This window comes from Tamandua tetradactyla, chromosome 6 (assembly GCF_023851605.1).
Source record: "Tamandua tetradactyla isolate mTamTet1 chromosome 6, mTamTet1.pri, whole genome shotgun sequence".
NCBI classification, from domain to species: domain Eukaryota; kingdom Metazoa; phylum Chordata; class Mammalia; order Pilosa; family Myrmecophagidae; genus Tamandua; species Tamandua tetradactyla.
In genome coordinates, this window is record NC_135332.1 from 58,207,388 (window position 1) to 58,221,463 (window position 14,076).

At 39.4% G+C, this 14,076-nt stretch overlaps 1 protein-coding gene across 4 annotated transcripts in view; it reads right to left on the minus strand.

The window, feature by feature from the left end:
• The window catches only part of ANKFY1 (ankyrin repeat and FYVE domain containing 1), a 109,948-nt gene that overhangs the window by 18,032 nt on the left and 77,840 nt on the right, over window positions 1–14,076 (minus strand). For all 4 annotated transcript variants that reach the window (XM_077165592.1, XM_077165591.1, XM_077165593.1 and 1 more), the window contains 7 exons: window positions 9,742–9,946; window positions 8,219–8,287; window positions 7,793–7,992; window positions 6,203–6,300; window positions 3,221–3,449; window positions 2,192–2,290; window positions 1,787–1,940 (listed from right to left, as the gene is read on the minus strand). In XM_077165592.1, coding sequence (XP_077021707.1) covers window positions 1,787–1,940; window positions 2,192–2,290; window positions 3,221–3,449; window positions 6,203–6,300; window positions 7,793–7,992; window positions 8,219–8,287; window positions 9,742–9,946 — 1,054 coding nt within the window. The remainder of the gene's footprint in view (window positions 1–1,786; window positions 1,941–2,191; window positions 2,291–3,220; window positions 3,450–6,202; window positions 6,301–7,792; window positions 7,993–8,218; window positions 8,288–9,741; window positions 9,947–14,076) is intronic.

Here is a 14,076-nt window from a genome sequence, read left to right on the forward strand (position 1 = left end):
AACACCAAACCCAGAATTTGTAGCTGGAGCCAAAAAATAAAGTTGCCCTTCCAGGCATTCCAGAGTCCTGAATCCACAGTATCCCTTAAACACACTTCACTCATACTCATTTGAATTTTCTCAGGGAAATTAAACCTGTCATTGGCATATCTGTCCCTTCTGTCTTTTAAAATATGTAGTCATACAACCCTATTGCATCCAGAGGAGTGACCACCATCCCAGCATGTTGAAATTTTAAGGGCATAATAGCTGCTTTTTTTTTCTCTAATTCAAACTTTTATTCATGAGTCTTCAAATATAAGGAAAATTACAATACAAATAGGAAAATAACATATTTATCTTCTGCAATTTATCAAAGAAGCATTTTAACCAACTCCCATTAAAAGTAACAAGAAGAGGTACTGCATGATTTTGGAAAAATGAAAAAACAAAAGTTATAGAAGCATATGAATGCCAAATTATCACCAAATCATAGTAGGGCTGGTTCTTCACTTACACATGTAACTTACAACATGATTGCTAATATTCAACACTTAAGGAAATATCTGGTATACAGAATTACAGTCAATTCTCATTATTCACAGTGGTTATATTCTATAAAGTTGCTCCAAAACTGAATTAATGAATACTGAGCCATTGCTCCCAGAGAAAATACAGGGAGCCTCTGGTCTCAACATTTTTGTCAGTTGATCAAAATATAGCTTTGTTTAATTGTATTTCTGTTAAAGACACCTTATTCAATATACATTGTTGAATCATTAACACTGAACTCACAGCCAACAGTACTATAACTCATGCCTGAACAAATCTTACCTAATACACATATTTTCTCCATAAAGCACATCACAGCTTTCTTGCCCTTAGGAACACTAGACAGCACTTCAGCACTATGCTTGGGGGCTATTGTAAAGAGCAAAATCACCAATAGAAAAAAACACAAAAATGTGAAAAAGAACAACTGTTCATAGTATGAGAGCTGAAACAAGAAGGCAGAGTGTTGCCCTGTTCATCTTCAGTGGGGAATGTGTGTGTCTGAAAACTGAAATTTTCCTCCACTCATTGTTTGCGAATGACTGTGAAAGCACCACCAGTATTGATACTGGGGTTACAAATAAATCTTAGCAAGCAGTTCAATTTGCAAATATGGAATCTGTGAATCTTGAGGATTGACTGCATTTCCGTATTGTGGGCTTCTAGAGGGCAAAGACTATATATTACTCAACTCTGAATACTCAGATTCTAACATAGTATTTGGACCAACAGTAGGTGTTCAATAGATGTTTTTTGTGTTGATGTTCCATATAGCTGCTTTTAATAGCATCCTAATAAAACGTCCCCCAAATAACCACTTAATAAAATACTTCTTTCACTCATTCATTCAGCGTCACTTGACATTGGAGACAGAAATAAATTCCTTTGCAAATACAATCACAAAAATTTAACTGTGTGTCTTTTCCCCTCAAGTCTTGATAGCTCATTTGCTGGAATGGTTTTCATCACAAACAAAATTCCTACTTAAGTCACTGATTTTCAATTATCCTTTGTAATGGGGTTTGTGCAACAGCGTGCACTAGTCCCAAAAGGGTCAAAGAAGAGCAAAGCATGGCTCCCTGTCTACACCTCAAGAGTCTACTGATTATATTCAGTTACAACAATGCATTTTTCAGAGCCATTGTTCCCTTTCCTTTATTTAATAAGGAGCAAAAATATTTTCCACAAGCAAGGCAGTGCTTTAGACCCATTCAAGTAAATGTAACCTGGTGTTACAGTGGTTGTTTCATCCTACCTGACATTTATATCTGCCTGATGCTCCAAGAGAAAGAGCGCACTCTTGCTATCCTGCCGCTGTATGGCCATGTGCAGCAAGGTCTGCCCATCTGACATGGTGTCATTAATAGAAGCCCCGGAGCCCAGAAGCTGGGCTGCAATTGTGTGCATGCCTGGGAAACAAACAAGCCCAATTAATGCATGCTCAGCTTTTCCTACTTCCTTAACATCTTACTACAACAAACACATTCTCTCAATTTCTCAAAGTCAGCAGTTTGCCACTGGATATTACAGGGTTAACCCAAACAGAGAGGGTATTTTACAACCAAGTGATGAACCCTGCCCCTCCACCACCCACACCCACACTCTCTGTCTCTCTCCCCTCCCCACTAACAGGCATCAGCAGCCTGTGGCACAGCCTTACCAGTCCATAAGGCCAGGCCCAGCACCGTCTGGTCTCGGGAATCCTTGAGGCTAAAGTCCGGAATGATCTGCAAGTTGTTGGTGGCATGAAGAGCATTGGCTAAAGTTTTAAAGAGGAAAAGCACACTTGATTTCACTGTCCCATGGATCACACTGAAAGCACTCACAAAAACAAGAGTGCAAACTGACTGACTGGCTATAATGTCATCATTTCTATACAAAGAGAACTGATAGATCTTTTTGTGAGGAATGGAGACCTGTAAGTTTGATATTTTAGAGCACAGCTTATGGAGAAAATGAATTTTTTTAAAGCCGAAAACAGCAAATCTCACATGAGGAAAACAGACTTCACCATGGAAACAAACTCTAATTACTGGGTTATTACAAAGAGAATTAAAACAATGCACTGAGGATGTTTGTCTAAAACATAAAATCTTAAAAATCCCACGAGGACCAAGAAATAGATACCTTCTGCCTGAAACCCCATTTCCTTCCATAAATATAATGCTGAAAATGCTGGCCCTAACAAGAACTTAGATAAGGGTAAAATAAATTTCAGGACAGAAGAGAAAAATTTGAGGGTGACTTTTTAAGGGAAAGTGGCCTCCTCCACTGAAAGTGCTTCCTGTACCCCCCCCCCCCCACTTCTGTTTCCATTTTATGGTTCACCTGCCAGGGAGGCTCACAAAAGACCTACAGCAGTAGAGTTCTCAACACCAAGGCAAAGACTTTGTTTGCCTTACACTAAACTGGCCTGAAGCCGCTCCCAAAATGAAAGAGATGGTAGAGCCAAAGGTTCTAACTCTTTAACCCAATAAGTGAAATATGCACACCTCATCCCGGAAACAAACACAGTAGTCAAGACTCAGACTTAATGCTTATCTAGTTTGACCCAAAAGGATTTTTTGTTTTTGATGTTGAGAAACTGGTTATGTAAGACTCATTAATGGAAAAAACATCAACTCTAATTAGCCATTCAAAACTGCTGTCCATGAATCAACCTGATCTGCAGGAATTTCCCAGGACCCACCTTTCTGTTCCAGGATGACAGACACCACATCTGGATGATTATAGGCAATTGCCATGTGCAGTGGTGTCTGCAGATAGACACTGTCTGTGGAGCTGGTCAGAGATGCAGCTTCCTTTGGCAAAGGCTGAGGTTCTTCCGTCTGCAGGTTTGGGTTGGCACCTTGCTGCAGGAGCTCTGCGGTGAGGTTGGCCAGGCCATGCCGACAGGCTGTGTGCAGTGGAGTTTCTCCCTGCATGGAATCAAATGGCCCCAATCTGAGCACTTAGAGAAGGGGATAATGACAACAGGAGTGTGGAAACTCAGGCCGTCACCAGGTGACCTCCACAGCTTTTGCCCCATTCCTCCTCCTGGTTTCCTCTCCTCCCCTCTCCCTGTGCTGTCTTTAGTTTTCCTCAATGTCTTCCCAGCCACCCCCCAAACGCCCTGGCTTCCTGTCTTCCTCTGCAAAAACCTCCTAACCCTCCCTTCACTTTGTTTTTATAGCTTACAAAAGTAAGCTTTTTTTTAATACAGTACTAAAATTAACAAACTCTCCAAGTATCACCAAAATAAATTTTGTAGACAATGGGAGGGCCTCACAATCACAGCCCCAAAGATAAGAAGTGGTAGCAGCTTGACCATCACTTCTTTTTCATTCCACCAGCATACTAAGCCCTGGTCCCTTGACCAGCTTGTATCAACCTCATCTGGAACTCTGTTCAAGATGTACCCATCTCCCATTTTTTAATTAAAAACTTAAATCAGCATTACAGGTACTTGATTCAGCATTCAAAAGGTACAAGAATATACAGTGAGAAGTCTCTTATGCTTCAACCCCATCACCCAATTATCCTTCCCTAAAAGAACCATTATTACCAGCTTTATGTTTCTCTATAGTGGCAGACCATTCATTCAGAGATACACGTATGTACGTACACGTGTATATATGTATATGTATGTGCATACAAATAGTACCCTACTCTTATCAAAGTTACACACCACCACTGTTAAAAGACTCAGAGTTCTGCAAGGCTTGTTATGAAAAATAGCAAGATTTCCCCTCCCCTCTCCTTAAAAGAATTCTCCTTTCTTAGAGAGAACCACTTTTAGTTTTTCAGCTGGGTTTCTGTAATCTCCATCTTTCTACCTAATGTTTTTTATTGCCGCCTCTTGATTGTCCAGCTTCAGGCATTGTCCATTATCCATAGGTCTTGTCGCTCCTTTACTCCTTAACCCCATGTGCCCTCTTCCCATCCCCCATTCTCCCCATAGGGTTGTATCCTAACTGTGGTGAGAGCCTTCACAAGTACATCCTCCTCCTTGGGGCCATCTTCTGCTCCAGCCCTGCGCCCTACATGTTCTTACTGAGTGTGCCACCATTCCCGTAGCTTCCAGAGCAAAACAAGCAGGGGAGTCTCAAACCCGAGTCTCCGGTCCTATTTCACAACTAAGTTTTCCACTGCCTGCTAGTCAGCTCCACCCGAATACTTAAATGTTTAGAAAGGAGTTCAACAATTGCAAAATTGAATTCACTCCCTCCAGACCAGTTCTCCCTCTTGATCAGTTCCTTCATTCTCTTAATGGCCACACCAATTGCCCTCACTTCTGACAGCCATAACAGGCAAGTCCTATTGACTGTAATTCTGCAAGTTCTCTGAAACCTGTCCCTTTGGATCTAAAACCAGTGATAGAAATCAGGATACCTCGTTACTCATTTAGATGATTCCCACCTGCTCCAGCTTAAACCTCCACAGTACATCCCACACACCAGCAATCCCAGGCAGCTTTCTCATTTCTAAAACGGCCATACTGCTCTACTGCCCCAAACCTTCTGTCGTTTGTGGACCTTCCCTGCCCAGAGGATAATGTCCAAACACCTTAAGCCAGAATTCCTGGTCCTTCTCTAGTGTGGCTGTCACAGGCTTTCAAGTCAGGTCCCCCTGTGCCTCTACATCTTAGGTTTCACCCAGTTTTGTTATGAAGAATATCAGAGAAGGGACAGTAGCTGGTAGACAAGGTGGGCTCAAGGATGGATTTTTAAAAGTCAGGAGAGAGGAGATCAAGTCTATGTGCTAACAGAAATGAAGAGCAGGCAAAATTGAGGAAAAACAGGAAGATGGAGACAGAGATACACAATAGTAGGAGCAGTATCACTGAGAAGATGAGAAGGGATGAGACCCAGATCCCAAAAAAAGATAAGTATAGGGACACCCTATCCATTCTAGCTGGAGGATAAGCCATGTGGGGGTTCGAAAGTTAGCAGATTTTATGGTGGAAAAGGACGATGTTGTCATCACCCCTCTCCCCTGAACTTCCAAGGCACTTTTGATCTGTCTCATATAATAAGTTTATTGTTTATTGTCCTACTCAGCAATGTGGAGAGAACCTACAATTACAAATCCTAACCTGAGTCTTAATACTGGCTTCATTATTTATGAGCCACTTAACCCCTGAAAGGAGGGATTTATAAAAATGGAAAACATTCTGCAATCCTAACAACAAATGTTGCTTCTAGCTCCATTGTGAGAATTAAAAGGGATAATATCCTTAAAGTTCCTAACACAAAGTCATCGCAGAATGAATGTGATCTTGAAATTATCCTCCCTGTCTGAAAATATTTAAGTAAAATATTTAAGATTTCCAGTGTCTGAATGTTAGGCTAGTAAGTACTTATATATGTATCAATTCTTTTCATCTTAACCAAACCTTGTAAAATCAGTATTAATCCCTCATCTATAAAATGCCTGATAGTCTCTATTACACTGCCAAGTCTACGGTATCTAGGCCAGGGCTAATACACCACTGCTACCTACGACATGCTTGCTGAATGAATGCCTCAGTCAATATTTGAGGATACATTAATGAATCTGGTTTGGTTTGTTTTTTAAACAGATGCCTGACAAGAAGTGAAAAAGAATCTATTTCATTTTTCCTTATTTATCTAACACTGCCATTCCTTCCACAGCTCAAAACCATTTCCCGTGGATGCCCTGTCACACTTACCCACTTGTTTCTGTGGTTGACATGTGCACCATTGGTTGCCAGGAAAAGAGCTGCTGCCTCATTTCCTGCTCCAGCTGCCCGCTGTAGTAAGCAATTTCCTGGAAAAAAATGGGCACATTCATTTTTCCATTTGCATAAAAATGAGGTCAAGTTCCACAATGCACCACACCCTGTCCTTCCCCTTACTTGCCACAAATGGCAAACCCACACCGGATGTAAGCATAATTGCAGTCGACACAGGCACTCTGAAGCAAAGAGTTGGCCTGTAAGTAAGGAGACATTCATTCTTCCCTGGTTTATCACCAGCCAACACCAGGATCAGAAGAAAGTTATATGTCCTTCCCCGGACTGGGTTAGAACAACGTTTCTCAACAGTGACACTACTGACATTCTGGACCAGGTAATTCTTTATTGTAGGGGCTGCTCTGTTCAGTGGCCAATGATCAGCTGCATCTCTGGCCGCTGACTACCCAATGTCAGTAGTACCTCCACCCTAATGGTGACAATCAAACACCATCCCCTGCTGAGAACCACTAGGCTAGATGACCATGTCAAAGATACAAACGCCCCTATATACTTAAGTGTAATCCCTAGGACTATAAATATGTTTGTTCTTAGTGTAGCACCATCACTCCTATAATAAATAAAAATAAAAGGGAAAAAAACAAAATGTCTTTCTTCTGTTTTTTTTGGGTTTTTTCCTCTCCTGTTTTTAAAATCCCTCCCTACCACAGTTTGGCAGTTTCTCAGAAAGTTAAGTATAAATTACCATGTGATCCTGAAAACCTATTTCTGGTTATATACCCAAAAGAACTGAAAGCAGGGACACAAACAGATTGCACATCTATGTTCATAACAATATTTTTCACAATAGCCAAAAGACAGAAGCAACCCAAGTATCCATCAAAAGATAAATGAATAAACAAAATGAGGAATGCACATACAATGGGATATTATTCAGCTGTAATAAGGAATGAAGTTCTGATACATAGGATAATATAAACGAACCTTAAAGACATGATGTTGGGAGAAATAAGCCAGACACAAAAAGGACAGATATTGAATTATCTCACTGATATGAAATGATTAGAATAAATAAATTCATAGAGTCAGAAACCAGAATACAGGGTTTACCAGGGGCTGGGCTAGGGGTAGGGAATAGAGAGTTAATGCTTAATGGGCTCAGAGGTTCTATTTGGGTTAATGGAAAAGTTTTGGTAATGGATGGTGGTGATGGTAGCACAACATTGTAAGTGTAATTAACAGCACTGAATTATATACTTTAATGTGGAAATTTTAGGTTGTATGTCACTAGAATAAAAATAAATAAAAAATAAACGTGAATCCTAATGTAATGTATATGGGCTACAGTTAACAGTGCAATACTCTTTCTTCACGTAACAAAGATAACATATAAATGCAAAGTGTTAGTGATGGGGATTGGTGGTTTAATATGGGAACTCTGTAATTTCAGCATGATTTTTCTGTGTAACTATAATTTCTCTAATAAATACTAGTATAAATACATTTATATACTGTTCCACGGAACTTCCAGACTTTAGCATTACCTCTTAGACATCTATGCGTTACCTGTCATTGTATCAGGGGCATCAGTGTTGCTGCCACGCTGAATGAGTCTGGCTGCAAAGCTGTTTTCATCAAACGAAGTTCCATTGACCACAGGGGTGTCTTCAAAGGGGTTTACTGACTGGTCAGAAGATACAGTGATGTACTGCACTGCCAGCCACAGAGCTGTGCTGCCCTCGTGGTCTTTCAGTTCTAGATCTAGTCTGAAATCAGGAAGCAATGTAAACAACAAATAGAATCTTCTTCAAACACACTGTACTGCCCACGGTCTCATTCTATTTTTTTAAATACTTTTTGAATGACAAATTTTTATTTTACGTTTACTTTAAAGAAATTTTAACTCTAAAAAGATATTTTAAAATAATTACTTTTCACTTACAATCCCACCCCCAAAACTGCTTTTTCATTTCTCCATGTCTGCCTACGTACTGTTTACACTGCAGCAGCGGATTGAATACATATTCATTCCTGGCCACGATGGACAAGTGTAACGGAGTCCTACAGGATTGAAAAAAAAAGTGTCAATTCAGGACAGGCTCACATCAGGACTACTCACAGCAGGAGGTGACTAAAGTCTAGGTAGAATAGCCAATCACAAGAAATGTCGCATTTCAGTAAGCATCCTTCTCTATCCTGGCAAGCCATATTCTAAAACCAGGACCAAATATCAAAGTACGAAAATGGATTCACTTATACGTTAACATTTATTCAGCGGTCAAAAGGACAAGAGTCAGTAAAAGGAAGAGATATAAAATATTCCCCAATTCAATAATTTCCCTTTATTGATTATGTATGTACAATTAAAAACGACAACAACAACAACAAACTATAGGTATGCTTATTTTCACCTACCCATCCTCCACCAATTCTGAAAAGAAATTTTCTTCTTCCCCATAATTCTCTGTTATAAACTCAGAGTGGCAAGAGGTAAGACTCGACTTTCACTAGTGATTGGTTAATGTGGCATTTAACCATCTTTGCTACTTTTATTTAGACCTAAAGTGTCCTGAAGGAGACTGCCCCCATGCTGGCATCTATCTCAGACACACAGACTGCAAGGATTAACTGCAGCTGGGGGGGGAAAATCAAACGGCAAAAAGGATGCAATAATTTGGGAAATAAAGTAATAATCACATGATACTGAGAGTTCTTGGAGATGTATCTTATTTAAGTACTTTATCCATTACCAATTCTATTTTCCTATTCTGATAACCTCAGATAACTTTTTTTCTATTTTTGGAGAGTTTTCAAACATATAAAATAGTTGCTTTTATGAGAACTGGTTCCACCTCTTGTTAGTAATTCAGATTATACCCTCTTCAAAAGCCTTCCACACTGCTGTCCCAAACATAAGTAGCCCCTTTTTACATTCTAAATCACAAGGAATCTGTAACTAAATACTTCTGGGCAAGGGCAAAGGAACAAGATAACTACTATAAATATGTGAAAGGCTATCCTATGGGAGAAGGTGGTAAATGGGGCAGACAGAGTTGTGTGAAGAGTGAGTATTTACAAGAAGGTTAGACCTGGGTTTAATAGAGAGAATTTTCTACCAGTTAGACCTCACAGAAACGAAACAGACTTCCTTGAGATAGTGTGCTCCTCTTCAAAGTATCCAAGCAATTCTAGCAAAGACATTGGTAGAACATTTCTTCCTTGGAAGAGTTGGAGTAGATGACCACACTGGTTCCTTCTAAGATGAAAATGCTGGAAATTGCTTGTAAATTCAAAGACCTCAATTATCTGGGATTGAAATGTTTTCCTTGCTTGCCTCTGACCTTACTGTTGCCTCTCATTTGTACAGTAAATCAGAGTTTCTGACTTCAATAAAAATCTGACTAAATAATGCTAAACTACAGAATATGACATTTCTGCCTGCTAATTATACGCCACCATAAAGTGACCTTCTGAGAACAGTGCTAAGGGCATAGCCTACCTGATCCCCAACTTACCTGCCCTTGCTGTCTTGCATGTTAGGATTGGCACCAGCCTGCAGCAGGGCCTCTGCAATCTGTGCCATTTCAGACATCACATCTGCTGAGTGTTTCTTTGAACTGTACAATGCCACAAGGTGCAATGGTGTCTCCTGGGCACCCAAGGTGGCAGCATTGACAAGGGCACCATTCTTAATGAGGAAAGTGGCAGCAAAGAGATCTCCTTTAAAAGAAATAATAGAAGAAATGGTCACAGACAACAATACCCAGGCAAGCTATTTTGGTCAATGCGTCTTCAAAAGAGCACCAGTCAATAACTGAGACACAGAAGAGGGACAACTGTGAGTGTTTGAAGGAACCTCTTGGGACACCTGTAAGAGAAAACTCATCGATGAGATTATGGAGTAACATATTCTAATTCAAATGGCTTTGTTCACTTTCTGATTATGTCATCATCTATTCTGCTTTCTCATTTCAACATGATTTCACATTTGAGAATATCAAGCTTTTATCCTTCAAAAACTTCCTCTGGTCATCTCTCAAAAAGGGTTTCCAAGATTGCCCCCCAGCAAAATTTGCTCCCCCACCCCCCGCCATTTTCTGATCACAGTCTGTACCTAAGCTACATTTAGCAATAATCTACTTCACTCGCATACAGGCTCCTGTTCAGATTAAGACCATGTCTGATTTAATACTATTATAAAAATTCTTTTTTTTCTTGTTACAGTTTCACATTACATAGAAACATAAGTCTTAACAAAACGTTTACAACTGAATACCTGAAGGAGAAAATCTCTACACACTGCTAATTACAAAAATTTCATGATAATTAACTGGTTGTATCTCTACCATGTCCATTGCTTTACTTTCTGGAGTATTATAAAGTCTAACTAGGACTATTTTCAAATACCAAATTAAGACAGAATAACTTACATAAAATTCATTAATTTTAACAGCTTAATTTACTATCTTTGACTATTCAGTGCTCTGTATGAAGAAAAGATTACCTTGCCATCTTTACAAAATGGCAAGAATTAAGCTTATGCAAAAATATAAAAGTAACCAACTATGAAAATACTTTGTCCAATATCAATAAAGAAAAACTGACTTTAGATTGGTACCATGAATACATGGTTAAATTCAGAACCAACCAATCTGTCAAGGAGCAATTTAATGTTAAAAATAGTTTTGGGAAGCCAGCTGAAGAATACCTGGAGTTAGTTACCCTGAAGACTGCTAGGGATGAAACAATGAAGTCTGGTGTAAGAGTTCTTAAAGTGCCCACTCACAATTTAAAACACGCAGAAACATTCACTATACGCAAACTTAATGTTTCTTAAGAAAATAAAGCTAGAATAACAATTCATCATAAGACAATGAATGATGAACAGAGAAACCATCTAGTTACTAGTGCGTGAAGAAAGCTTTGCTGGTCTTCACCCAGCTGGAATCTGTTTCTCTCAGTAGCCTCCAGGTGGCACCAATTAGACAGGCTTTCAACCCAAACATATCCTCCACTTGACAGCACATATCTGAGTGATCCCTACTTTCTGAAGATTTGGTCTTCATTTCACCAAGGTCTACGGGATCAATTTCTTGCAAAACATATTCTTTTTTCAACTGGAAAATCCCCAAAATGCAGAGCAACCTTCAAGAGTTGGATACACTGGTGCCACAATTGTCAACCATACTTCTTAAATTTGTTGGGGGTCTTGGGATGAATGCCAGGTTCTAGAAGGTACCCTGGAAGTTCTTTACTAAATAAATCATAGGCAGTGGTGTTCTATCATAGTTGATCTGTTTTTGTCTTCTCATTAGACATTTTCATCTGTTTCTAATTTTGCTAGTAATGTAGCTGTAGAACTCCTTAACCCAGAAACTCCCAGTACCAGATGATTTTTTTCTCTCTTCCAAACCACTTATGAGAAGTTTTCTTTTACATATTGCAGTATCATTTCATCTTCTTCAGCTACATTTCCCCAGTCCAAACAACTAGAACAGGACTTAGGATCTTTGAAAATGGTAATGGCCTTAAGGCTATTACATATTCCTATGCTCATTTTCACACAAATATATAGGTTTCGTCTGAGCCTCAGTGGACATGGAAGTCTTGAAACCATTTGGTTTCTTGTGCTTCCCATCTGCTCTGAGCTTTCTCCCAGGGGGCACTGTGCTGGAAAAGGTGGGGTCTGGCACTGAGGTAAAGTGGGCTCAGCAGGTCCCTCAGGCACTGACAGGCCCAGGTCTGATTTATTTTGTACCTCCCACCCCCACCCCCCATCTCACCACAACCACTTCTTAAACAAAACAGGCACTGGGGAACAGTTTGGGAAGGAACTGAATTAACTGTTCAGGATTGTTAGATTCCACTTTAACAGGCTCGCGCTAATTCCAACCAATTATAACTTTAGGTGAAGTTCTCAAACTACCCACTTTCCTGAAATGTTTCCTTTCTTCGGACTCAAAATTTTTGGGTGTGGGCAAGGGAGAAATTTTTACCATCATGTGCAAAGGGCCAAAGCTTAGATGTCTTTGTAATATGATGTCCTTAAAGCCCTGAAAATAAGAGGTAATATGCACATCAGGGAGCTTGGGCTGGGGCAGGCTTCTGCTACCCTTATATACATGTACAAAAGCAGGGTTCTTGATATGTCCTGAAATGTTGTGTAAACAAACAGCATCTCACAGAGAATCAGTGCAGGAGGGAATATGTAAAGAACAATACAGTGGCAGTAGAACAAAAATGTCCTACAGGAAGCCACTACCATTTTGGAAGTGGAAAGAAAACTTAGAATCATTAGGACCAAGAGTCTTTTTTTTTTTTTTGGTATCACATTTTGTTTTTTGTTTGAATTTATTTATTTATTAATTTAAAAAATTAACAACAAACAAAAACTTTAACATATGATCATTCCTTTCTACATATATATTCAGTAATTCACAATATCATCACATAGTTGCATATTTATCATTTCTTAGAACATTTGCATCCATTCAGAAAAAGAAATAAAAAGACAACAGAAGAAGAAATAAAATGAAAACAGAAAAAAAAAGATTATACATACCATACCCCTTACCTCTTGCTTTCATTGATCACTACCATTTCAAACTAAATTTATTTTAACATTTGTTCCCCCTGTTATTTATTTTTATTCCATATATTCTACTCATCTGTTGACAAGGTAGATAAAAGGAGCATCAGACACAAGGTTTTCACAATCACACAGTCACATTGTGAAAGCTGTATCATTATTCAGTCATCTTTAAGAAACATGGCTACTGGAACACAGCTCTACATTTTCAGGCAGTTCCCTCCAGCCTCTCCATTACATCTTGAATAACAAGGTGATATCTACTTAATGCGTAAGAATAACCTCCAGGATAGCCTCTCAACTCTGTTTGGAATCTCTCAGCCATTGCCACTTTGTCTCATTTCACTCTTCCCCCTTTTGGTAGAGAAGGTTTTCTCAATCCCTTGATGCTGAGTCTCAGCTCATTCTAGGATTTCTAGGACCAAGAGTCTTAATGAAAAAACCTGAGGTACAGAATGCTGCTGGGGGAAAAATGTGCATTTAAGCTTGGCATATATTTCAAACTAAGAAATAAACTGGGAATAAAGCTAAATGAAAAGATATGTTTATAAAAACTTATACTGCGGAAGATAAAATGAGCAATACTGCACAAGGAAATAAGGGTATAGGAAAACATATCAATGGTTGGATTCAGATACAAGGTCTGATGAAAAAAACAAAACAAATAAACATTTTATATCTTAAGCCCTCAAAAGAACTATTGCTTTTAGATTGGAGTTATCTTATTAATAAGATCCAAGATAAAGAATTTTTTACTCATAAATAAAAACTTATTCAGATATATATACTCTGGGCAAAAATTTTAATTTTACATTGAAAATTAATGAGATTTTTACATAAAAAAAAAAAGTCAGCCAAAGGGTACAAAACCTAAAGAAAACCCTACCCACCCTGCCCGGCACAAGTGCACACCCTTGCCCCATCCCATGGTAAAGTGCCCTTCTCCCACACCTGGCAAGTGCTCTCGGCACATGTGTGCCACATACCCTCTGCCCTGCACAAGGGGCACCCCTACCTCACCCCTGCATCCATAGACCCACACCAGGGCCCCGACCACCCATCATCACCCACACCTGACACACATCTCACAACCTCTGTAACCTCTGCCCCACTCCAACACACTCACACAGCCACATCCCAGCCCCACTAGACCCCTGCCCCTGTGCAAGGCCACACCCACTGTGCTGGTTTGAAAGGAAGTTTGCCCCCTAAGAAAAGCCATGTTTTGATATAAATCCCATTTCATAAAGGTAGAATAATC